This window comes from Capricornis sumatraensis, chromosome 10 (assembly GCF_032405125.1).
Source record: "Capricornis sumatraensis isolate serow.1 chromosome 10, serow.2, whole genome shotgun sequence".
Classification (NCBI taxonomy): domain Eukaryota; kingdom Metazoa; phylum Chordata; class Mammalia; order Artiodactyla; family Bovidae; genus Capricornis; species Capricornis sumatraensis.
In genome coordinates this window covers 84,521,603-84,547,658 of record NC_091078.1, presented here as the reverse complement: position 1 = coordinate 84,547,658, position 26,056 = coordinate 84,521,603, and the positions used below count along the sequence as shown (strand labels likewise).

The 26,056-nt window shown below is 42.6% G+C and overlaps 1 protein-coding gene across 7 annotated transcripts in view; it reads right to left on the bottom strand.

Annotated features, from left to right (window-relative positions):
* Positions 1-26,056, bottom strand: part of CADPS (calcium dependent secretion activator) — a 476,150-nt gene that overhangs the window by 34,748 nt on the left and 415,346 nt on the right. For all 7 annotated transcript variants that reach the window (XM_068982571.1, XM_068982570.1, XM_068982573.1 and 4 more), the window contains 2 exons: positions 9,797-9,829; positions 2,779-2,886 (listed from right to left, as the gene is read on the bottom strand). In XM_068982571.1, the coding sequence (XP_068838672.1) occupies positions 2,779-2,886; positions 9,797-9,829 (141 nt within the window). The remainder of the gene's footprint in view (positions 1-2,778; positions 2,887-9,796; positions 9,830-26,056) is intronic.

Genomic DNA, 26,056 nt, shown 5'->3' with positions numbered 1-26,056 from the left:
GCATATATGTAGAGAAATAAACATCCTACTTGAGGAAACAGAAGCCGAAGATAATCAAACATGTTGGTAATCTGATGTTTTGCTGCTAGATTATAGAAAAACAGTAAGTACTGAATTAAATTACTGGGGCTGCATGGTAATGAAGCTTCTTGAGAAGCTCTGGGTTTTATCGAATGACAAATGTTTTAAAATCATGACAGATTCAAGAACTTTTCCTGCACGACATCAGTTAGGTTGCCTAGCACCAATATTCTGTAAATTAGGGGAGCAGGTTATTTGGGAAGTAAGGAAGTAAATGGCACAGAAATTCACTATCTTGAAATAAAACTGCTGAAAAATTTTTTTCCACAGGGGTGGGAGTGATGTTCAGTGAATGACTGTAATGGTTAAGTTTTAAACTCAGATATTCAGGGAAGTGCAATTAAGATTCCTTTGGAAAAACAGAATTAGGACAATGGGAGATTAAATTGTGGGGATTTTGATAATATTACTGATGCCATTTTATGCTGGTCAGTTTGTAATTCCACAAGGGATTTGACATACTTGTGAATTTTTGAATAACTCTAAACATAATTTGCATTCCGAGAAACATACTCTGTGTATTGTTTCTTTTCATTATTAATTCACACCAATGACCAGAGGGCTTGAATTTGCCTCTGTTCTTCAACAGTTGGGCAAGTCCAGTTTACCATCTGTGCTGGCCAAAGCTACAACCGTACTTTTAAAATAAAGATCCAGTTGTACTTTCCCTTTAAAAAAGCCCCAGAAAAGGACAATCTGCCTTGCTGCCTTTGACAAAGCCACCTTAAAAACATTTTTTCCCCCACCAGGTACAACTTCTAATTAAAAAAAAAAAAATCAGGAGGAAAAAGTGGGTTGTTTGTCAATGAAATAATAGGCTAAACTGTGGATTCAACATGAAATTCAGTACTAGGTGTCTGAAAGTTTTGGAGAGCACTGGGTTATTCACACACACACTCACACAGAAACACACACACACATGCACACGAGGGCCACACAAAACTGAGAATTAGAAGATACTGATCAAAGAAAAGAAAAAAAGGCAACCTAGGCATTGAAAAGAACAACCCCACAGGCTTCCTGAACATTTGTGGCTTGGAATTTCATTCAGCGGAGATGGGCAGAGAGTCCACACTCCAAAACGCAGACCCAAGGGTGCTGCCTGACTGTTTTCAATGCCTATTGGCTGGGTGATTGGGCCCCAGACACTCCAGGCTTGGTACTTTCATAAAGGCACGCATGCAGAGAAGGGAGAGGACCCGCCGGTGAGCTTTATGCATGTATGAGGCATTCTCAGTGGATGTGGGCCATGCTAGAAGATGTACACAGGAAGATTATTTGATTCTAATTCATGCCACTTGATATAATGTGATAAAACATTTGACATGAGAGATAAGTTCCATTTTAATCTGAGAGAGGACGGGTGGGAATTAAAAAGTAAGAAGGGTTTTCTCGAAGAAAGGTGATGCAGAGGAAAGAGCGATACTGAACACAGAAAGGGGATGATTAGAAAAGAGGAAAAAAAAAAAAGACAGGAGCCTTTTCAACACACGAGGAAAGCAAATGAGCTGGAAGACAAAGCGCAGAAAAGTCAGGAGCTGCAGATTCTTAAGCGGTGCCAACAATGAGCTCACTTAGCCATGGAACAAAAACACACACACACACACACACAAACTCGATGTAAATTGCTGAACACAATCGCGGAAAAAATATAGAAACACGGATTCCATAGTAGACCAAAACATTAATGTTCGAGCTGGCACTCAAAATACAGAAACCTGGACAGGAGGAGCTCACGCTTCACAAGACAGAAGTAGGCCATACAATTAGAGCCACACGGAGACAAGGACGCCGGCTTCCATGCACTCTGGCCGGGTCTACACTGGCAAATTCGGTGGGAACTTGAAACAAAATATCTGCCTAAATCAGGCAGCCCCATCTGCTTTGGTCTGAAAGAGACAGAAAATTTGAGACCGAAGCAGATTCCTTTTTATTTTTTGCTTTTGACCTCAGCGGTTTGCTTTGGGAGTGCAGATGTAGTCACAGTGGAAGTAAGTTTACTTGGTAACTAGTACCCCTCAGAAATGTGTTCTCTGAACTTCAAGCCAGGTCTGGCAGCCTGATGTAACTGCTCTTTATACCCCTGCTTCTTTTTCCAAATTTTTAAGTGGGTGGGGTGGGAGAGGTGGAGAAGGGACACCCTGGTTTAGAACAGCAAAAGAACAAGTAACAACATTAAGTGTTTGCCAAAACCCAGGGCTAGCTAAAGATTTCTAGTCTTCCAGAAACGCAATCGTCTTTGAAGTGATAACGATGCTACGTTTCCTGCAACAGCTGCATGCCACAGCTGTGAACCACCCTCAGGAGAGGGGCCAGTCGCAGTCTCCCAGACAGCAGGGAGCATCTCGCTAAAGCAGGGCTGGGTTGCAAGAAGGGGAACCATGACCCAGGAAGGTCTTTGCCAGTTAGAGGAAGCTGCCACCTCACAAGCTTCGTGCAGGGAGGAGCCGGCTTGTGCGAGGCTGTGTGCCGCGCTATGTATCACACAGGTGGGAACTGAGACACGGCCACGCCAGGGAGGGTTGGGGACAGACACAGGACAGATAAGAGCCTAAGGCGGAGGGGAAGGAAAAGATTTAGTTTGCATCAGGACCAATCCATTTTCTCAAAATGTGACTTATCCTCCTGTCTCTTTATTTTGTCACATTTTGGAGGGTCTCCTCCTTGGCCTTCAAGGAGGAGAAGGCATTTACTTACATCAAATAACCTTTCTATATACATCTCCTCATTGACCTTATCACGAAGGACATCCTGAGAGTGGCGGACGAAAGTCACGTACGCATCAGCCACGTCCATCCCAGGTTTCTGCAAAGAAACAGGAGAACGTGAACATGGAATTCTCAGACAGTGGCTCTTTCTCGACTACCCCTGCATGCTCGGCCCACTTCACCCTGCCTGGACCCCCAGCACTTCCCCTGGAGTTTGAAACTCTCCTCTGGAGCCGGGAGCAGTCCAGAGCACACCGAATCCAGAGGGTCCACCATATATGGCATCACTATCCACAGCCTGGACTGAGATTCCAGGAACTGAAACTGATATTAAAATCTCCAGCTCTTTCTAGAAATTCAACCTGGCAAGAGGGAGGTTGAGATTGCAGGGTTGTACAGGTGTTTTGTTTTTTTTTCCCCATTATTAATTTTTTTTTTTTCTGGCAAAGATACTCTAATGGATAAATCTTTACCAGATAACAGAGAGATATTCTCTGGTTTTTCTTTTGATTGAAAGCTCCATCAAAAAATACTCAAAAATACTCTATCTTCCACTGTCTGTCCTTAAATAATATTAGAAAAATGACAGCTTTCCCTGATCCCCTCAATTTAAAAAACTGAGCATGTGACAAGTAAAAAAATTCTTTTTCAATCTATACCGCCTCCTACCCAAGTCATATTGTGGGGGTAGTTTAACCTGAGTATACAGTGAGTATTTCCTTATTAGTTTACTCAAAGGAGACATTCAACCAATTGTCTTTCTTCCTGGTATAGCTTTAGAGTCCAAGGATTCAAAAAGATGGGGAGGGGGAAGGATTAGATTTTTAAATAAATTAGATGTTCTGGAAAGGTAAGCAGGTGGTCTCATTCAGTAGTTACAAAATCATTTATGGGAAGAAAAAGAAAACTAAACTAACAATGCATACTGCCTGAGATGTCGCAATCAAAGTTTTCTCCAAAGAAACCTATTAAAACACTGTAATGTGGGTCATTAGGAGAGCTGCCACAAACCCCTTAAATTTCCAGTCGATATGTATGTTTGCTAATAACTAAAAAGATTAGTTTTCATTACTGTGACTTTACCTTAGATCACAAAGTATCATTTTTCTACAAGACATGACTGTCAGGCACTGCAAATTGAAGTTAGTTAACACTTCTGTGTAATTTCCAGGGTGAAAATGAGGAAGGTTTGGAAACAGTAGGTTTGTATTTTTTTTTTTTTTTCCGATACAAAGCAAACAATTATCAAGCAAAGGGCCAATGCCTGGCCCCTGGGATGCTACTAACATTTCTTAACACCTGCTGAAACAATGACAAGGTATTAATTTGAAAAACAATGAGGACAACTCAAAGCGGCAGTAGTCAACTGCTACACTTTCAAGCAATTTTCAGCGAATGGATTGAGCAGGTTGTGTGATGGTCCTATAATTGTTGCAGTTTTATGATAGGAAACCATAGAGGTTCTCCAATGAGATGGAAGTGATAGCTCAGTTCTAAGCTGGCAACTCTCTCCTCCGCTCCCTTTGGCAGCCACACATCACAGGGCATCCTCAGTGGGGATGGGGACCCCTACCTGGGGCACTTGAGAAACTTATTATTGTTTCCATTTCTTCCCTGGTGATACTTGTGGCAGACGTTGACTTTTCCTGGATGCAGGCAGCCATCTTAGAGCTAAGATTCAAAGCCAAATTCAGCAGACCTATTTGTAACCACAATAGCGATCTACAATAACGGTTATTTTCACCCCTCCTTCTCTTTTCACTAAATTGCTGTCCTCAAAGGGGCTTTTCATTTATGCTTTAAAACTTTGAAAATAAATATTAGTGCAGTTCAGCTCACCCAGATAGTTAAAAAACTGAGTTTTTGACTGAGCTTTTATTTTTCTTCATAGCACTCACCAATATCTGACACTGTATAATATATTTAATTGCTTTTTGTCTTCTATCACTTAGCACATAAGCTCCATGAATACAGGGACATTATCTATTTTTTAAAATTGTATCCTCAGCACAGGAATGATGGTACATAGTATGTGCTCACTAAATATTTCCCAAATGAACAAAATCATGAATGAGTAAGTCTCTGTCCCACCTCCTTATTTAAACTACTCAGTCACACTACATGGATTTTTTATTTGATCCCCCACACAATGGAGCTTTTGAAAGTCATTTCAACTTCTCTGGGCTTTGGTTATAACCATCTGTAAAATGGGATTAATAATAGCTCCCCTACTTACCTTCAAGGATTGTTACGATCATCAGCTAAAATAATGAAAGTTAAACTGCCTCAAAGGCCACAAATTGCTATTTAAACATAAGCCACTATGATTCTCACCCCCACATCCCCCACAAGATTATATGACTTCATGACCTTACCTACCTTTGGAATCTACTTTGGAACCAAGAAGAAAAAAGTTGCTTCAGAGAAACCAATGTCCAAAAAAAAAAAAAGACCAAGTCTGCATGAAAATGTGTTTTCTCCAAGTCCTCTGGTCCCCACATTTTTGACCAGCTTTTTGTCCAATTCTGACAAGCCTGTTTTCCATCCTTTGGTGGACCAGGAAGGGCGATGAGGGGACTTATTTGAAACAGAGGTGCTGACAGAAGTTATCACCTTTCCTGATACCCTTAGCTTGTGGGAGAAGGTTGCCAAACTGGAGCATCAGACATGTAGACTCAGCATACAGTGAGGTCTGGGGCTGTGAAGGGCTACGTCTTGGGAAGTCCTTGGGGGAGCAGGTCACTAAATGGCCACTGGGGATCCCTGGTCACAGGGAAAAGGTGCAAGTACTGTCAGTTCCCATTTAAAGAGGTAGAGAAGGTTGTGCAATGCATTCTAAGCAGGTTTTCAACCAAAATGGTTACACTTGTAACTGTTCACTGACCAATAAGCTAACTTGTAGTTGTAGATGAAAAACATTGTTGGTTGAACAACTGATGTTATTAGATAAATGAAGCTTCCCTTGTGGCTCAGCTAGTAAAGAATCAGCCTGTGATGCGGGAGACCTGGGTTTGATCCCTGGGTTGGGAAGATCCCCTGGAGAAGGGAAAGGCCATCCACTCCAGTGTTCTGGCCTGGACAATTCCATGGTGTCGCAAAGAGTCGGACACAACTGAGCGACTTTCATTTCACTTTAAACCACATGGCTATCTAGTAACAATGGGAAAAACTTTACAGGATGGTTTTTAATATTTCACAATTACATTGCTTATTTTAAATGTGCCTTGGACAGACTGACAGCATGAGATGTAGATTTTAAAAAATAATTAAACAAATAATGACCATATAAATCCCCATATAGTTAACTATAATCCACGTGTAGAAGACATAATTTGAAGAAGCCACTTGGTGGCTTGGAAGAAACAGGACATTTTAATCATGGTGTGTTCCTCCCAGGATATTTCTGAGCTTGAGGGAAATGAATTCAAATTTCCAGCATCCTAAAGCAATTCTCCAGGCAAGAACACTGGAGTGGGTTGCCATTTCCTTCTCCAATGCATGAAAGTGAAAAGTGAAAGTGAAGTTGCTCAGTCGTGTTCGACTCTTAGCGACCCCATGGACTGCAGCCTACCAGGCTCCTCCGCCCATGAGATTTTCCAGGCAAGAGTACTGGAGTGGGGTGCCATTGCCTTCTCCAAGCCCTAATTAGGAATGCAAATCTGCTCCGTACTGAAGGGTTGAATATTCCACCTAAGACAAAGAGATGTGCTTTGGGGATCACGCAATGTTTTGAATGACTGGAATAGTGCTTCTCTCTCTTAGTGTAGATAATTAAGAGACAAACGTCTACGGTAACTAAATACTAGTCCCCACAAGAAACTAAACCAACAAACTGTGTGCCAAAAACGTCACAGGGCAACAGAGGTCAACTCACCAGAACTAGAAACAACTTAAGAGATGATTTTATCCCAGAGTTCTTAAACCTGGCTGCAAATGAGGATATGGGAAGCTTGAATGATATTAATGCCTAGACCCCACACCCAGAGATTCCCCTTTAAGCTGCCGAACAACCTCATAGTGATACTTGTAAAACAAAACAAAACAAAACAAAACTCCCTATGTTTCCAGTATAGAACAAAGGTCAAGAATCACTGATTTAGCCACTGGATCCCAGAGTTGTGCAGAATACCAGAATCTAGTGGACAGCTTCTCAGAGATCTCCAGGCTTCACCCCAGAATGGCTGAGTCAGAATCTCCGGAGGCAAGGGGCTGGGAATCTCTATTAAAACAGCAAAAACAACTGAAACAAACCGAAAAAACCTTGCCAACTATCACCTCTGCACATTCTGGTTTGGGGACTACTGATTTAATAGGTGATATTTGCTGGTGAGCTGGCAGACTGGCTCTTCAAGACAAAAACAACCAAACAAAACAACCAACCTTGAAGTGTAGTGCTTGACAGTTTTGTGGTGTAAATACTCCCCCCAAGGCTGAGTTTGAGCCACCAACGTGCCCTCACTGACGGCAGAGTTGGAAGCAAACACACGCCATTGACTCTTGGAAGCCAGTGCCAGTGGCTCTCTGTATCAAACCGCTAGCGCTTGAAGGTTCATGCACCCGTCAACTCGTCAGGTGACCGTAGCAGCCACGGCACCTCCCTGTGCCTCAGTTTCCTCACTGTGAAACACGATGGTCCTATTACTCCCCTCCCAGGGCTGTTTCGAGAAGTAAATAATTATTGAGAAGTTAACTCTTATTTACTCTGGGTGAACAATGTACATATAGTACATGTGTATCCTGTACTAATGTTTTCTGGAAAATTATTTATTAAAACATTTGCTATAATATTATTGTCTGAGCCACCAGGGATTTGCTGCAAAAATACTCTAAGGAACTTAATTTTAAACTTGGGCTTTGTCCCCGAGGCATACTAATGGGTGAAATCAGGGTGAAAGAGCACATTTGACATGCCGATTGTATTTTTCTAATATTAATTAAAATAATTTCTCGGCTTTCCAAAAAAAGATGTTTGTCTATGCACTAAAGGAAATCATATCCGGCAGATGATATAATGTTTAAGAACATTAAGGCTCAGCTGTGCCTCTTATGAACCGTGGGATCCTCAGCAAGCCAACCTCTCAGGGCCACGGTTTCCTCACCTCAAAGGGGGATTGTTGGGAAGGTTAAATGTAAAGTGCTTCAAACAATGCCTCACACACGGAGGTTGTTTATAAGGCTTGGCTGTAGTTTTTGTTCCTATAAGATTGTATATTGTGGGTGGGAAGTATACCGCACTTGGGGACATAGTGCATCACTATCTCTGTCTCCTTAGGCGGGGGAAGCTTGGCTAATTGATTTTTGTGCCTTTTCGTGTCGACATAGAATCCATTTTGTCCACATCTTGACAATAAATCTGAGCCTGGCTCACAGGAAGTGGGTTGAGCCAAGTGACATTACCAATACTTGACTTTTTTTGACCTCTGCCCCCAATAATTTCAGTTGATAGAACCAATTGCCAAATCAATTTTTTCCAACATTTAGGTCTTGCCCACCTATTTAAGGATGCCCACCTGTTTAAATCTGTTTAAATCTCATTGGTGAGATCTCCCCTTTGCTTTGAGGTGTAACAGAAAACAGACTTCAGTTACCAGATCTTTGGATTGGGGACTATAAACTCCCTTTCTATGACTGCTGAAGCCCAGGCTAGGCCAGGGTGGATGTCAACAATTCATCCCACCTCCTCCCTTGTGCAACAGAGCAGAAATATCTCCCCCCACCCCACCCTACTCCTGCTGCAGGAGAGAGTATCCCATGTATGTGCCATGTCATCTGCAGAGTGAATCTGTGATGTGCGTTTTTATCTCTATTTTAAGGATAGAGAACCAGGCTCAAAAACTTGAGTAGTCTGCTCCCCGTGGACTGGAAGTTGCTACTCTGGGGCTTTTGCAAAAATAAATTACTTCTCTCCTAGCTCCAGGTAGGTGAGCTTTTTCTCTTCTCCATTATAAGGACTATCTACGTGAAGGAGTCGGGGGTCCCCCAATGAGAAGTATTATATAAATTCAAAGTATAATTATTGATTGTACATTCTTTCATTAAACAAACAAAATATATGCTAATGCTAAACTCCCTCCAATTTTCCATTTTGCCATCCTTTGAGAAATAAGCCAATAAACCATTACACACTGAGCTTCCTGGGGAAATGAATTTAAATGTTAATATAAATCCTTTTAGAAAAAAACAAATTTTAACAAATAAGTATTTGAACAAGGAGGGTACTTAACCACGTTCAGAATGAGAAACGCTCAGTACAAGGCCCTTGGTGGCTGTTGAGATAAGCTCTTTAAATTTAATATTTTATAATAGACTCACACCTCTTTTGTTAGAAATGGAGAAATAGAATCATTTTCTTTTCCCCTTTATTGGAATATATTTAAATCTCTCCAATTTTATTTTGCTAATAGGCAGGTCCAAGTCGGTCTATAAATGTATCCTGATTTATCACAGGTAATCCCACACTCTAGCATTCATGTGTAATACTTAACCTCAATTTAAATGTAAATTTTGGGCAACTTTGAGTGCTTTATCTGTGAACTTGGAGAGCTCTCTTCATTAATGAGGTCTGGACTAATTATAAGCAGTTTTGTACGGTTTCTTTAAAACAATTGCAGAATTGACCCCAAAATGAACAAATTCCGAATTTATTTGTTTTTAAAAAATGCTGGCATGCTTGTGCAAATTTGTAGCTCAACGCCCTACTCCCAAGGTGTGCACATAGGAGGGGAGGGGAGCTGGATGATAACAGAATGAAATATGCCAGAAAAACCAATGGAGATGGAAACGAAAGTGAATCAGGGTCACCCTCAAATACAATCTCTCTTTCCTGCTGAAAGAAACCATACCCTCTTCTCATCTCAAAACGATTTTACCAGGAAATATTCTTGCCTTTCTTCTGGTGATCCAAGTCAGGACTATACAATTTAGTGGCAACTAATGAAAAGAGCACCATCAAAATTCTCATGAAAGCCAACCCCTCCCCCCAAGAAAAACAGTTTTCAAATACTCACAGGCACATCCACGTATTTGGAAGCTGCCTTCACCTAAGGAGGAAAGGAGAGAATGGAAGTGAGGCTGGTGTTTATGTTTAGCTGTTCACAGCTCGATGCTGTATCACCATCAGAGTTAAAACAATCTGCTGGCAGACAGAGCTGACCAGGAAACACAAGAAAGGTACTAAAACAATAAAATCTGTTTGCTATTTTTTTCTGCAAGCGATACCCACTGCTTTGGAGAGAGAAAGAGTGAGCGAGAGGGAGGGAGAGAAAAAGAGAAACACAGCAAAGTTTTACTGACACACTGGACCTCGTGTGGGAGTTCTGCATTTTCCTCCCTCCCCTTAAAAAAAATTATTATCATTATTATTTTGATGTGGACCATTTTTAAAGTCCTCATCAAATTGTTTTCAATGTTGCTTTTGTTTATGTTTGAATTTTTCAGCTGCAGGCCAAGTAGGATTTGAGCACCCTCCCCTCCCGCTGCACCCCAGTACTGGAATCACCACATTCACCCACACGTCTCCCAGGAAAATACCCAAGGGAGTATTTGTCCCTGTTGCTCTTTGCTCAAAGCCACTTCTTAAAATGTCAACTCTTAGGGTATATATAAAGTTCACCTTAAAAATGCATTCCAATCTACATTAGGTGCAGACAAATGTGGTCTGATTCCACTTACACGAGATACCTAGAATAGTCAAATTCAGAGTCAGAAAGTACACTCAAAGATGCCAAGGGCTGGGGGTGGGGTGGGGTGGGAGACTGAGGACTCGGTGTTTAATGAGGAGTTTCAATTCAGGAAGGTGACAGTTTTAGGAGATGGATAATGGTGACAGTTGTAGAACAATGTGAATGTACTTAGTGTTACTGACGTGTACCATTAAATATGGTTAAAATGATAGGTCTTATATTATGTGACTTTTACCACACTTAAAAAGTTAAGCAACAACAACAAAAGAGAAATTAGTGAGCCAATGGGCAGAGTGGAAAGAGTACAGGATTTGGACTCAAAAGTTCTGTAAGTGACAGAACTGTTAATATTAATAGTTGACCTTCAGATCATCACTCTGGAGTCCCTTCGCCTAGGTTACTCAATTTCTAGAATAGGGTGATAGCACTGCGTACTTTGTAGGGTTGATAACCTACCTGATCAAGTGAAAAAAAATGTATAAGAAAGTGTTTTGTAAACTTTAAAGGGTGGAATACACACTGATTAGTAAATTTTTGAGAGGACAATGCATTCTATCTCCTGAAATCACCACCAATACCCTAGATGATTCCCAGAGTATCCTGGTACAGATTCTCTGAGAACCCTACATTTTTTTTTCTTTGCAGCTCTGATTGCAACTGCAGTTCAGTCATTTCTCTGCAATGTCTGTCTCCCACACAATGTCATGTCTTGCCCATGGCTGTCTCCTGTGACTCATTTGGTATCTGGCTTAGAAAGGGCACTCAGGGAAAATCTGTAGAAGGAAGAAGAAGCTAGTGACCAGTGCTGGCTTCAGGATGCTTAAGGGATAAGCAGACAAGATGGAGAAGTCACTGCAGGAGTCAGTCTGAAAGCCCAAAGGGTTGCATATAAAGCTGGGTGTTTGCAAAGCATGGTGGGTGAAAGAGTGAACCCACCCTGGGCTGTTAAGGGGAGTATGAGGAAAGCTTTCTAGATTTCGCATAATTAACATTTTGCCAAATAATTCTCAACCTGAACTATTACCTCTTTATTCCTGTTCTAGAATTTAGTTTGAGCAAGAGGGTGACTCTCCTTTCACGTCTCCTCTATGTACATTAACATTTAACATTTCTATGATGTTTTTCACTTTGCAAAACATTTTCATGTATTGTTTCTTTTTAAGCCAACCTGCAAAAGGGAGGAGGGCTATTAATCCTATCTATTGACTATTGAGAAAATTAAAACCCACCGAATTTAAAAATTTATTTGATCCTGAGCTGGGCCAGAAGGCAGAGATGCCCAACTAAGATGCAGGTCTCCTGAGCCCTAACTTTTCCTTTTGAACTCCCGATCTTCTTTCTCACTACCGGTAGAAAGTGTGAGGAAGGTAAGCTTCAGTAGTCAGGCAGGCAGTTGCTGACAAAATTCTTCTTCTCAGCTACAAATTGCCTCCTTCGCTCTGTTGAGTGAGTGCTTGGCAGTTGGTAAGAGTTTTGCTACAGCTGAAATGATCAACCTTTCAACACGCCCACTCTTCCCACCAACATGCAGTTTGAACCCAGAAAAGGACACCAGTCAGAGCCTACTCCTTTCAAATCAGATTGGGAAGATGAGGTGAACTCTGTATCCGGATGAAAATCATCCCCTCTGCTACATGCACCAGCACTCAGTTCACGGGCTGTTTTTAAAAACTTGATAACTGCTGACTTGCACTTAACCTTATTAACCTTTCTCCTATCCCATAATAAAAAACAGCACAGAATAAGTTGTGGTCCTATTATTATTTAGAAAGATGTGCTGTATCATTTTTGGTTCTGGCCACTGAACTTGAAGGAGGATGTTGAGGACCCAGGGCGGTCTGGAAGTGTCTTCTACAAGAAAAGTGAAGGAGAAGTGTCTGGAAAAGGAAGGGCTAATGGCAAAGGAAATGAAAACCTTCATGTAGTTCAGCAAGGACCTTCAATGTAGAGGGTTGAACTAGGTCACGGTAATTCTTGAGCATACAATCAGGAAGGATGAGGGACAATGGGACTCTAAAGGAAGGTGAAAACAGCTATCTTGGTCCAGCCAGGAGCTGGCTGTCTCTGGGACCGAGGACACTTTGCTGGAGGAGCTCAAGCATGAGGTATGCAGGATGCTCGGACGTGAGCTTTTCCTCACGCGAGAGATTACCTCTAAGACTGCTTCCCATTGTCTGTTGCTCATCTTCTTAAGAGACAGAATGCTGGGACTTCCCTGGTGGTCTAGTGGTTAGGAATCCACATTGCAATGCAGGGACATGGGTTCGATCCCTGGTCCAGGAGGATCTCACATGTCATGGGACAACTGAGCCCGTGCACAACTACTGAGCCTGTGCTCTAGAGACCCGGAGGCACAACTGCTGAGCCAGTGTGCTGCAACTACTGAGGCCTGGGTGCCCTAGAGCCCATGCTCTGCAACAAGGGAGGCCACCGCAAGGAGAACCCTGTGCACTGCAACTGGAGAGTAGCCCCTGCTTGCTGCAACTGGAGAAAGCCCGTGTGCAGCCAAGACCCAGCACGGCCAAAAACAAATAAATGAGTAAACTTTTTAAAAAGATAGAAAGCTATTTTTAGCTCTGTTTCTTCGTTTGTTTGTTTTTCAGTACACATGTTGAGATGTAGCTGAGTGAGTAAGCTGACAGAACCAGGATCGAACTGTGGCCCCTAGAGAGCCCTTTCCTGCTTAATGGCAACCTTTATGTGCTACCTTTAGGTGCTTTTTTTTTTTAAGTATCCACAGGACTCTGTCTTTGTCCAGCTATATGCTAAGTAGAGAGGAAGCACCAGATCCTCCCAACTCAATAGGGATTTCGAATCATTGTCAAGGGTCAGAAATATCTGAGCGCACACCAGGTGACTTTGACCAAGTTAATTAACTTCTGAGCCTACTCTGCAAATGGGACAATTATAATGTTCCTCAAAGGAATACGGAGGGGATTGGACGAGGTAATCCAGCTAAGGGTGAAGAACAGAGCTGCAGATGTGGTAAAAGCTACCACATGTACCTCTTCTTACTCCAATGTTGGATTACTGGTGTAGACCAAGTACCAGCTCCACATCCCAGTGGCCATGGAGACAGTTTCACTGCTCGTGTCTAGTCCATGAGCAATTTCTCACCATAAAAAGGATGCTGGAATCTCCCCAGGTTTCCAGCAGGTATCTTAGCTGGTTCTCAGTCTGTCAAACGTCCCGTCAATTCCGTGAACACCATATGCAGTGGACTCCTCTCTAGAACACCGAGGCAGTGTTCCCTTCTACTCCCTTCCTCAGGCTGCCCGAGCCAGGGCACGAGTGGGAGGGCAATTCCCTAAGTCAGGGTGCTCTGTACATGCAATCACATATCCCTAGCACTCTCTAGGACAAAGCTAAGTGCCCTATGGCACAGGAGAAAAGGCTGAGGGAGAGGGGTTTGCCCAGATACCATCCTTTCTCCATAGGGAACCAACTGCCCTCCAAGGGAGGCAAGAACTGTGACTACAGCCAGACTTCACTTCCTGAGACGCCCTACTTTCCCACCATCCCCTTTGGTGGGACAAAGAATGCCTGCCTCCTCTCTAGCAGTATCCATAAACACCCCACCCTCACCCCTTGACCAGACAGAGCCAATTCTGGGTTCAAAAGAGACACACAAACTAGGAGAAGTTGATAGAGACCAAGGGTGAAGGTGATAAGACCAGCTGATCATATTTTCACAGGTCTTCAGGAAAGAACAATTCTCAGGTCCTGGGCACTGCATTAGGGGACAGGGATGGAAGCCACTGATGCTTGACTCACAGCCCCTTCCTTGGATGGTGTCTAAATGCACAATCTCTCCAAACACCCAGAATGAGTCATGTCCCCCGCCACGACTCATAATTATAAGTAACATTTCTTGAGTGCTTCCTACTTGCCAGGTGCAGAGTTAGGAAGACTGCACTTGTTATATTTAATCCTCACAACAACCTCTGAAAAAGAGTCCTATTAACAGTCCCATTTTACAGCTGACAAAACTGAGGCTGAGAGAAAGGAAGCAATTTGGCTTAAAGCCACACAGGCAGTAAGTTACAGCTTTGAACCTCACATCCCCCAAGCTGTCTATAATCCAGTTTTTAAAAAAATCTATCAAACCACTTTTATTAACCAGTCATATTTAAGTCTTGTTTCTCATTGTATGTAGACACAACCTAAAATGGCTTTTCCTCGAAAAATATTTGAGGGATTTGAATAATAATCTGTGCCGACTCAGGGCAGAAGGTCCAAAACGGTTTCTCTGGCTTTGAATGTCCCAGCTAATTACCTAGACCCTCCACCTGACTTAGCGTGTGTAGACAGGCTTAATGGTTACTCTATTGAGCTCCCCCATTATTTTTCAGGTGCCCAAAGGTAATCTTTTCATTGAACACTCACCATTCTGGGATTTTCACAATGCTGATGACTAAGGGATTTTCTTCTGCCTGGTCCTAATAAGGGGACCTGAGTTAATCATTGTGTGGCTCTGACAGGGAGCACGGCGGGGGCTTAAACCACTTCTCTTGCTTCATTAGGGGAAAAAGCAACCCAGGTGCAGACCACGAGGACCTCAGGGTTTGATACTATTAAATCAATGCACAGACAAGAAAAAAAAGTGGATTAGGCCCTTTTTGCAAACAGAAATCTGGTGGGTAGGACGCAAAGATGGAAGAAAAAAGAACTCAGAACAGATACCACTGCATTAGCGACTGCCTGAGCTCTCTTTCTCCCCGTGGTCCCTTAAAAACAAAAAAAGACAAAAACCAACCAAGCCAACGATTTATTCTCTGCACGAGCTGACTCCACCCGTTTCTGTTTGACTTCACAAGAGCTCTGAGCTGATTTCTCTGCCTTTGCCTAGAAAATGCTGACCACACTGCTCTTTCAAGGGCCCAGCAATATCTACTTCAATGCTTGGTTTGTGAAATATCTGCTGACAAGGATCATGGTGTTATTTTGCCTCTTTTTCCATTTCCCTAACCAAGAAGATCTTAGAAATCATTTTTTTTTTTTTGAGAGTTGAGGCAGTTCAGTATCTCAGTATCATACTTTGTACCACTACTATCTAAAATGATTTTATCTTTATTAGTTGAATTTTATCATTTATCACTATCCTCATGTCTAGACTGTAGGCTCCATGAGGAATAAGAATTTGTTTCTTTTCTCCTCACTATCTACAGTGCCTGGTATACAGTAGAGGCTAAATAAAAAATAATCAACAAAGACAGGGGACTCTACTCAACACTCTGTAATCACCTATATGGAAAAGAACCTGAAAAAGAGTAGATATGTGTGTATGTATAACTAAATCACTTTGTTGTATACCTGAAATGAACACAAAATTGTCAATCAACTATATTCCAATATAAAATAAAAAATTTAAAAAGTGTTGAAAGAATGACTTGCTGAGCATGGTACTCTTTATTCTGTACCCAGGATAGAAGCTTCCAGTGCTCCCTGGAATAACGTAATAACTGGTACACAGTAAGAGCTTAAGAAATACTAGCTAATATTGTTACTAGTGTCTAACTCACATGTAGTTAGCTGGGAGCGACTGTACCAAGTGAGTTCTTAGTTGTAGTTTACAGACTAGCAAAAAGGATGGCAAACTCTTGCCTGTGGGTCTAATCTAGTCTGCTGCCTGTTTTTGTGTAGTTCACAAGCTAAGAATGGTTTTCACATTTTTAAATGAAAGAAGATCAAAAGAAGAATCTTACTTCCTGACATGAGACAATGACAAGAAATTGACATTTCAGTGTTCATCGATAAAGTTTTACTGGAACACAGCCATACCCATTCATTTACATCTTGCTGATAGCTGCTTTCATGCTACAAGGCAGAGCATGCGTTACTGTGACACAAAGTATGCAACTTATAAAGTCAAAAATATTCACTATCTGGCTCTCTCCAGAAGAAATTTTCTGACCTCTGGACTAGAACTTGCTTAAGTGGAAGCCACTGGGATGAGGGTGGGGAAAAATCATGAAATGCACATTTCTCATCTCAGTATGACCATTAACTATTTGACTGTCTATTTGTCCAGCCTGTTGGCCTCCTGTCCTTATCTATGATAATAGGGAACAGAGCTCAGGGTCTTCTCTGGATTTCTTACAGAAATGCAACTCTTAGATGGTGTATGAGGCAGCTGCTAGGAAGGATGTGAAGCAGGGAACACTTCCCACACCTTGAAAAGTTCATAAATACTCTAGCAGGAAAACAAAAGGTTAATAATATTTTAATATTAACAAGAGCTCTGGAAATGAGGCTCTAGGAAAAACTACATTAACAGGGAAAGGGAAAAAACAACAGAGATAAATAAAGACCCTTTGCACAGGTACCAGATAATGCAGCAGTGCCCAGCAGGCAGAACCAGCAGGGAGACAGCAAGATTACAACAGGCAGTGTTTGCTGCCTAGTCACTCTGTTCCAGGCTCTGTTCTCAGTGCTTTTTATGAACCAGCTCATTAATATTCCCAGTACCTTTGAGATACGTCATCTGTAGCTCTCTGGGCTGTCATGAGATTTAACTACGATGATACACACACGGGGCATAATAAAGGACACAGCTAGTGCTCAGCACTTGCTACTGTTACTACTGTTGGAACTGCAGGCTAAACGAGCAGCCTTTCTATTCCATTAGTAAGATCAGCTAATTTGCCTTGCATCCCTACATGTGCCCCTCTGTGTCCTCAGTCTCTAGTTCTTGTGCTCTCTGTTGTGTGGCAGAGATGGAATGGGCTATACACGCACATAAGCCCCCATGATAAGCATCGCTTAGGCCAGTAACATGGGAGAAACATGAGTCCATCATTAATCAGCAGATTGGAACTATGTGAAAAAGGACGTGGGCATTTCTAACAGGGCTTAGAGGCAGTGTGGAGAAGCAGCTGAGAGCACAGACTCTGGGGTTAGATGACGTGGGGCCAAATTCTAGATCTACCATTTATTAGACAATTTACTTCACTTTTCTATGCCTCACTTTCCTCATCTATAAAATGGGGATAATAGAACTTTTCATGGAGTAGATGGGTTATTAAGTGACTTTTCAGAATAGCTCCTGGTTCACAGTAAGAACCATGTGCCAGCTCTTAATATCATTTCTGTTGGAAAATCAGGTTGTTCTAGGTTGTCAAACCTTTATATTGACCTTGGTCTGGCCCTGCACTATCAGATAGGTACAAGTGGCTATTTAAATTTAGATAACTGAAAAAGAAATGCAACTAAAACCCCAACTTTTTAGTTGAACTAGCCACATTTCCAGTACAGGTGGCTATTGTATCAGACAGTTGAGATATAGAATAGCTCCATCATTGAATAAAGTTCTATCAGACACTTCTGGTCTAGATTCAAGAGACATTCATACATATAGATTATTACATTTTTCAGTGATAAGAATGAAGAAGTGTATCATTCAATTCTCATATCAGAACACGAGATCAGTTGGAAGAAGAAGCAAGGTGAAGGAAGAAGCGATGGGTGTCAAGAGCCTCATCCTGTGGATGAAACAAGAACTTAAGGTGGATGGGAATTATGTAAAGTGATAAAGATTCCAAGGGAGTGCTGGTAATATAGATGCACCTGTAATAGAAGGGAGCTGGGAGGAGAAACAGAGAGGATAAAGTGAGTAATGCTCTACCTACTATAGCAGGGGAAAAAATCATCTCTATGATCGATAAACCAGAAAGAGCAATTTAAGAACAGCACTTAGAGCTAGGAAGAGAAAAGCCAACTTGTTTAAAAGGGTCCCTTGAGGAATAAGGGATTGAGAGTGGAAAGAGATGGGACTGAGAACTGTTGCTTTTAAAAAATTATTACGGTGTCTCTGTTCTATTTCACATTTCAAATATGTATATTTCTTTCATAAGAAATTATTGCAAAAAGAATAAAACCAGCGATAGAATTTTCAGCATTCTAGCATTTGCAGGAAGACTGTATCTTCTCCAGGGTAACTTCTTCAAGGTTTTTGCTTGACTGAAATCATGTTTCTGAGCAGCAAAACCTAGCAAAACCCCCCCCTCAATACATAATCTGGATGCTCTAAGTGCATCTTGGGAAGAGGAATGAATTGCAAGTGCCAACCGAGGGACTGACGGCTTGGGGGAGACAGAATGTGCCAGTGGGTGGATGTACTGGGACTGTGTGTGCGGGTGAGCAGTTGAGCAAACCTCGGTGGCTCTTGCTTGGGGCCAAGTGACAATTACAGTGAAAGCCCCTTCCAACACTTTCTGAGCACTGGAGCAAAACACAGCCCTGAAGTGGATCTGGAATTGCAGACAGCATGACGGGTTCCCAGAGCTCTGCCACCAGAGGGGCTGAAGTGTTTCCAATGCTTGCGGCAGATCAAGGTTGTTTCTGGCCAACTGGGAAGCGCTGTGCCCATGTCAGCGCCGAACTCATGCCGCACAGACGCTCACTCAGTGTGAGGCCATTTTCCTCTGCTTTCCTTTTTAGGAGGGCAGGATTTTAGAAGCGCTGTTTTTACCAGATGTGGGAACTGTGACCTCAAAAATTGTTTATGGGTAGGTCATCAGAAGGCTGCTGCTCAGCAAGATAATCACTGGCTTTCAAAATGTGATTCACATTTGAAAGACAAGAGTCAAGCATCAAAATGTTTTCAAATAAAATTTCTCTAAATTGCCTGTAAGTGGAACTTAAAACAGTTTTTTTTTCAGATGAGAGAGACAGAGTATTGGATTCTAAATTCAGACTCTCACTATTGTTTTTTCAATGACTGGCTCTATGAATTTTGGGAAAGCAATTGTCTTTTCACAGACAACACAGAAAGAACATTTGATATAGAGTGAAAGGGAAAGTGTTAGTCACTCAGTTGTGCCCAACTCTTTGCGACCCCATGGACTGCAGCCCACCAGGCTCCTTTGTCTATGGGATTTTCCAGGCAAGGATTCTGGAGTGGTTTGCCATTTCCTTCTCCAGGGGATCTTCCCCACTCAGAGATCAAACCCAGGTCTGCACTGCAGGCAGGTTCTTTACCGACTGAGCTACCGGGGAAGTCACTTGATATGAAGTTGTACATAAAAATACGGATGCCTAATTTACAGCATCTAGCCAATTCTTTTCATAACATGTCTTCTCATTTTACAAGTGAAGGAACTATCACTCAGAGAGGTTAAGCTGCTTTCCCCAGGGAACACAGCTAACATAAGGCAAACCTGGGATCTGAACAAAAATGGATCTGACTTCAAAGGATTCATTACTGCATTATGCTGCCCCCTACCCTGCCACACCTTTGTTCACAAAACAATTTACCTAAGTTTGAGGATAAAATCCAGATCATGGCTTACGGATCTACTTTGAAAAGCAAAGAGGGTCTGCACTCAGTTGCTTCATTTGTGTCCGACTCTTTGAGGCCCTACGGACTGTAACCCTCCAGGCTCCTTTGTCCATGGGATTCTCCAGGCAAGAATACTGGAGTCGGTTGCCATGCCCTCCTCCAGGGATCTTCTTGACTCAGGGATCAAACCCGCGCCTCTTATGTCTCCTGCATTGACAGGCGGGTTCTTTACTATCAGCGCCACCTGAGAAGTCCAAGGAGGTAATATTATGATGATATTCACCTATCATCACAACAAGACTTCATATGTAACAACTGATGGAACCATCATGGATATTCTGAAATAAACTCTGAGGACCACTGGAGAGCTTCAGAGGGACTGGGGGAAGGTAGGAGAGAGCCCAGGCTTCCCTGGAAAGCCTCCTTAGGCAAGAACATGAGTTGCAGGGCTGCTGGTTGATTGCACGGCTTCTGTGCATGTTCATAAATATTGATCGTGATTAAACTATTATCATAGTAATGAGGGTAATAATACCTCCTCCAGCCCATCCCACCACACTACTCTAAGTCCCCACCTTTCATCAAACAAAGAGCTGCTGGCACTGCTGGGGAGTTGGGCAAGAGGCAGGGAAATGATCTCTATTAAGCAAAAGCATTCTGTTCCATGCGCTGATTAGGCGCCGCAGCCTCATTAACGAGGAGAATTGTTCGCGTCTCCTGTTGCTCAGGGTACTGTGCTCCGAGACTGGGTCCAGGAAGTGTATGTTCTCATCTCTCTTCCCCCCTGGGGCTTCCGAACAGATGCCCGATGGAAGGAGACCTGTTTTTCTTTCCACTCTCCCTCATTTCTGTCCCAACCATTACTTCCCAGGGAGGATTTCTACAAGGCTCAAGGGCTCCTCCAAAACCACTCTTTCTTCTCATGCTGCTGAGACTCAACAATGGTCACAAGCTTATTATTTCCCTGGCACGAGGCTAAGCGATTTATTGGTAATTAACCCTCACACTGGGAGGGGTGATGGTTATTACCCTTTAGAGATGAGGAAATTGAGGCTCAGAGAGGTTTAGTGACTTTTAAAGGACCCCAAGTTGGCAGTGTCATGGAGCAGGTGTGTGAACGTGGGTCCACTGGACTCCAGGGTCTGTGCCCTCTCAAGGCTACTGAGCTGCTCTTCCATGTACTTATTGACATGACATCCTCTCACTTTAGGGGAAACGTGGAAATGCAGAATGGAGAGCTTTAATTCTGGAAACTCTCCATGAAGGAATAAAGGCTTGTTTTGATTTGATTATATTGGGACTTCCCTGGTGGTCCAGGGGTGAAGAGTCTGCCTTTCAATGCAGGAGACGCAGGTTCGACCCCTGGTTGGGGAACTAAGATTCCACCTGCCCCAGGACAACTAAGCCCATGTGCCGCCCCCACTGAGCCCACCTGCCCTAGTGCCTGCAACAACAGAACCCACTGCAGGGAGCTCGCACACAGCAACTGCAGAGACTGCTTGCCCCAGCGAAGACCCAGCACAGCCAGAAAATGAAGAAACAACAATAGGAGGGGGCCCTTGCCCACTTCTGCCATTTTCGGGCTTTATCTTGTAAACATCTCTCAACACCAAGAAGCCCAACTGAATGTAAGCTGGAAGAGGCCAGGGGCCATGTCTTACTCGTGTCCTTGCTTCCACACGGCCCTGGTGCTGAGCCAAGGTAGCCTGTACTGAACAGTGATGTTTCTACACGAGGGCACCACTTGTCACCCCTGCTGCCTTCCCCTATCCCTGCAGCTGCCTCACCTTGAACTCAAGGGTATACAGTGCTTCTAGTGCTGCTGCCAGAGATAACCTCTTATAGCCAGGCTAGGTCTGCTACAGAGTGAAGCTTTTTTTCTCCCCCGCATTTTTTTTCTTTACTGCATCTCAGGTAAAGATCAGGGAAAACAAACACATTGATAAGACGGGAGGTCTGGGTTCTATGTCAAAATGACTTGTTCAAGTCATTTTCCTTCTCTGGTCTCAGTGTAAACAACTGCAAAAAGGGGTGGCTAGAATGTATCACAACTTCCCAAACTTTTGGCATCAATACCATCTTCCTGATTTGGGCTATTGCCCATGGGCCCTCTGTATGTATTGTATTTACTTATTTACTTAATATTCTCCTTTAAATTGGCTCACTTTTTAAATACTTGATTCTAAAAAGAAACCTGGTATCACTGCCGTAAATGGAAACTCAGGATCACTCTCAAGAAGAGAAGGTAAGCGTAAAAAGAAATACAACATACATATGACGAAGTTATTACTTTCTAGGTAGACAGGGTTGCCTGCTAAGGGTGCTGTGTCTGAGGCTGCTCATTCTCTCTGTCTCTCTTTTTGTTGGGCATGAAGATCTGAAAATTTGGAGAAGTCTGAGAGGCAAACACTCAAAGGAAACTTTCTCCCTGATAGAAGGATATGGAGGGAAATACAATTAAAAAAGAAATAACTTCCTCACAACTTGACTGGTGTTATTTAATACTGAGTTTTTGCCACATCTGACACCTTCTCACATAACATGTAGACTGTCCGCTACATTTGGTAAATACTCAGTGATACACTAGGAAAGGCTGTCAAAAAGAAGGAGGAGGAGGAGGAAGAAGAGGAAGAAAGGGAAGAAGCAGCAGAAGCAGCAGCCTTGGTTGGTAGAATCTGCTAATTTCTGTGGTATAAGCACTTTTACTAGGTCAATGTCAAGCTTCCAACAAGACATCACTAAAGGTGAACATGAAAAGGACTGCAAAGAATTTGCTCTTAACAGCAGGTAGAAACTGAGCACATCACTGGAAACAATGGACCAGAAAATCTCAGGTCCTTGCTTTGTATGGACTCTAGATTGTACCTTTCAGTTAAAAGGAATCAAGTCTTTTTAAAAAAGTCTTCCCTAGTCTACAACTCTAGCTCAATAATTCGCATAGAGCCATCCTTTAAAACATGGTGGCTGATTAAGTAACTGACTGTAATACTCAGGACTCAGTGATATAACCACAGTAACAACCACAAACATACCAGTATTAAAACAAGCATTGAATGCTTGAGTGAAGTCGCTCAGTCCTGTCCAACTCTTTGTGACCCTGAATGCTTATCCCATTGCAGATATATACCATTTTCTCATTTATTTCTAAAAATACCACATAATCTAGGTATTATTATTCCTATTGTATGGGTCAGTAAATTAAGATAAGAAGTTAATTAATTTGTTCAAGATTATAATATGGTAAGGGGCAGAACTTGACAAGTAAGTATGGCTTGCTGTATGTTGAACTTGGCTCAATTTAACATTTGCTTGGAGAATGGAAGATTCAACTCTGGTAACGGAACTATTTTGATTAATAGAGAGGTATTCTAGAGATCATGTATGAATGAAAAGTTCCTGAAGAATTAAAGTGAGAAATGCTAAAAGTATACTAAAGTTGATGGAAAATATCTTTGAGGAATCCAATTTCTGGATATGGAAATGTGCTGAAATGGAAGTTATAAGAACTTATAAGAGAGTTTTGGTTGCTTCTGTTACAGAATAGTTTGGGTTGCTTAGGAGAAAAGATGCTATGCTAAGGACTGAACCAGTGAGAAAACTGCTGGTTAAAAGCATTAGTGTCATTTCAACCTTCCCACAGGTTTAAGATGAAGGAAGGTTGTTGTTGCTTATTTGCTCAGTCATTCAGTTCAGTTGCTCAGTCGTGTCCAACTCCTTGCAACCCCATAGACGGCAGCACGCCAGGCTTCCCTGTCCATCACCAACTCCCAGAGCCTACTCAAACTCATGTCCATCGAGTCAGTGATGCCATCCAACCATCTCATCCTCTGTTGTCCCCTTCTCCTCTCGCCTTCAATCTTTCCCAGCATCAGGGTCTTTTCAAATGAGTCAGTTCGTATCAGGTGGCCAAAGTATTGGAGTTTCAGCTTCAGCATCAGTCCTTCCAATGAGTATTTGGGACTGATTTCCTTTAGGATGGCCTGGTTGGATCTCCTTGCAGTCCATAGGACTCTCAAGAGTCTTCTCCAACACCACAGTTCAAAAGCATCAATTCTTCGGTGCTCAGCTTTCTTTATAGTCCAACTCTCACACCCATACATGACCATTGGAAAAACCATAGCTTTGACTAGATGGACCTTTGTTGGCAAAGTAATGTCTCTGCTTTTTAATATTCTGTCCAGGTTGGTCATAACTTTTCTTCCAAGGAGCAAGCATCTTTTAATTTCATGGCTGCAGTCACCATCTGCAGTGATTTTGGGGCCCCCTAAAATAAATTCTCTGTTTCCATTATTTCCCCATCTATTTGCCATGAAGTGATGGGACTGGATGCTGTGATCTTAGTTTTCTGAATGTTGAGTTTTAAGCCAACTTTTTCACTCTCCTCTTTCACTTTCATCAAGAGACTCTTTAGTTCTTTACTTGCTAAGTTGTGCCTAATTCTTTGCAGCCTCATGGACTGCAGCACATGAGGCTTCCCTGTCCATCACTATCTCCCAGAGTTTGCTCAAACTCATGTTCATTGCATTGGTGATGCCATCCAACCATCTCATCCTGTCACCCTCTTTTCCTCCTGCCCTCAGTCTTTCCCAGCATCAGGGTCTTTTCCAATGAGTAGGCTCTTCACATCAGGTGGTCAAAGTATTAGAGCTTCAGCAGCAGTCCTTCCAATGAATATTCAAGGTTGAAGGAAGGTTAAGAATGGCTATTTATGGGACCCCCCCATAACATGCCAGGTATCCAAGGCCAATGCTCACTTTGTACCTAACTGTTCCCTCGAGTCTCTGAGGTAGGCATTAGCATCACCACTTTACAGATGAAGAAAGTGAGACTCCAAAATGTTCAATGACTTTCTCACATTTCTGTAAGTCTGGGCTTCACAATCACGTCTCTTCTTCTGCCTTTCTGGGGATAAGCTTCCCACTGCATGTGACTCAGAGGTCTGGTCAGAATCTCTATCTTTTAATTTCAGAACGATTATTTTCAGTTTGAAGCCATGCACAAGTTTGTTAGGCATTTCTTTCATAGCTGACCTATTACCCTGTAGTTCAGCACCTCATGTTCTAAAGAAAACATTGGGTCTGTGTCATGTTCACCCTGAATACTTTATCTGTTTACTAAAGAATATTAAGGGAAATGGTTAACTTTGGATGCTTACTTTATTTCTTCTGAAGGGCTGCCTTGGACAGCAGATATGTTAATTGTCATGTGCGTTTTAACAAGGCATGAACTGGAATGAGGATGATGTCCTACTAGGTGATAAAATTATCTGTCACAGACCCCAAAGTGGATGTCAAGCTCTGAAACACTGGGGAGCAGCTGATGAAAGAAGTCCATAGAAGACACAGCAGATCAGGATTTTACAGTTCTTGAGCATTTCAGGGAAAGCTGTTTTTGTTTGGTTCATGTGAACAAAACACATTAGACAACCTAAGTCTTGCCTTCCACTAGTGGCTCAAAGCTTCAAAACGAGAGGACTGCAAACCCAACACTAGCTTGTAAAAGGCAGCTGGGCTCTCTATGGCCTCTCTTAACTTCTCCGCCTGAATCAACTTCCATTATGTCTCTATGCAAACCCTTAAATCCCATAACCACAGGCTCAGGATTAGATCCTTAACTCCATCCAACTCCATCCCTGTCATTTTCCCCCTTTGGCTCTGGCCCTACTCTGAGTCACAATGAACTTCCAGTTTCCAGAGTGTAATAGACCTTCGGGGCTTCTCTGGTGGCTCAGATGGTAAAGCGTCTTCCAGAAACGCAGGAAACCCGGGTTCGATCCAGGGTTGGGAAGACACCCTGGGGAAGGAGATGGCAACCCACTGCAGTCCTCTTGCTTGGAAGATTCCATGAATGGAAGAGCCTGGTAGGCTATAGCCCATGGGGTCACAAAGAGTCGGACACAACTGAGCAACTTCACTTTCACTTTTTACTTTTTTCTTCCCCAAGTCTTTGTACTTTGGACATTCTTTGTTTTCTTCTTTACCAGGTGAGAGTTTACTTATCTATTAGACCTCTGCTCAAACACCTTTCCTCTATGGCCTCCCAGGTGAGGCTGGGTCCCTTTGCGCTATGGTCCAATTGCATCAGCTACGCTGAATAATCGCTACGCTTGTAAATTACTTGTTGAGAATGTCTCTCTCATAGGAATATACAATAAGAGAGAATGTTCCTCTCATTCATTGCTAAGCTCCCAGTGCCTAGCACATAGTAGGTGCTTCATAAACATGTGTTGAATGGAGCAGCATAAAACTAAAGACTGTTCAGAAAGCATAAAGGAAGTGGGGAGATGCTGTGTGTCTACTCCTTTG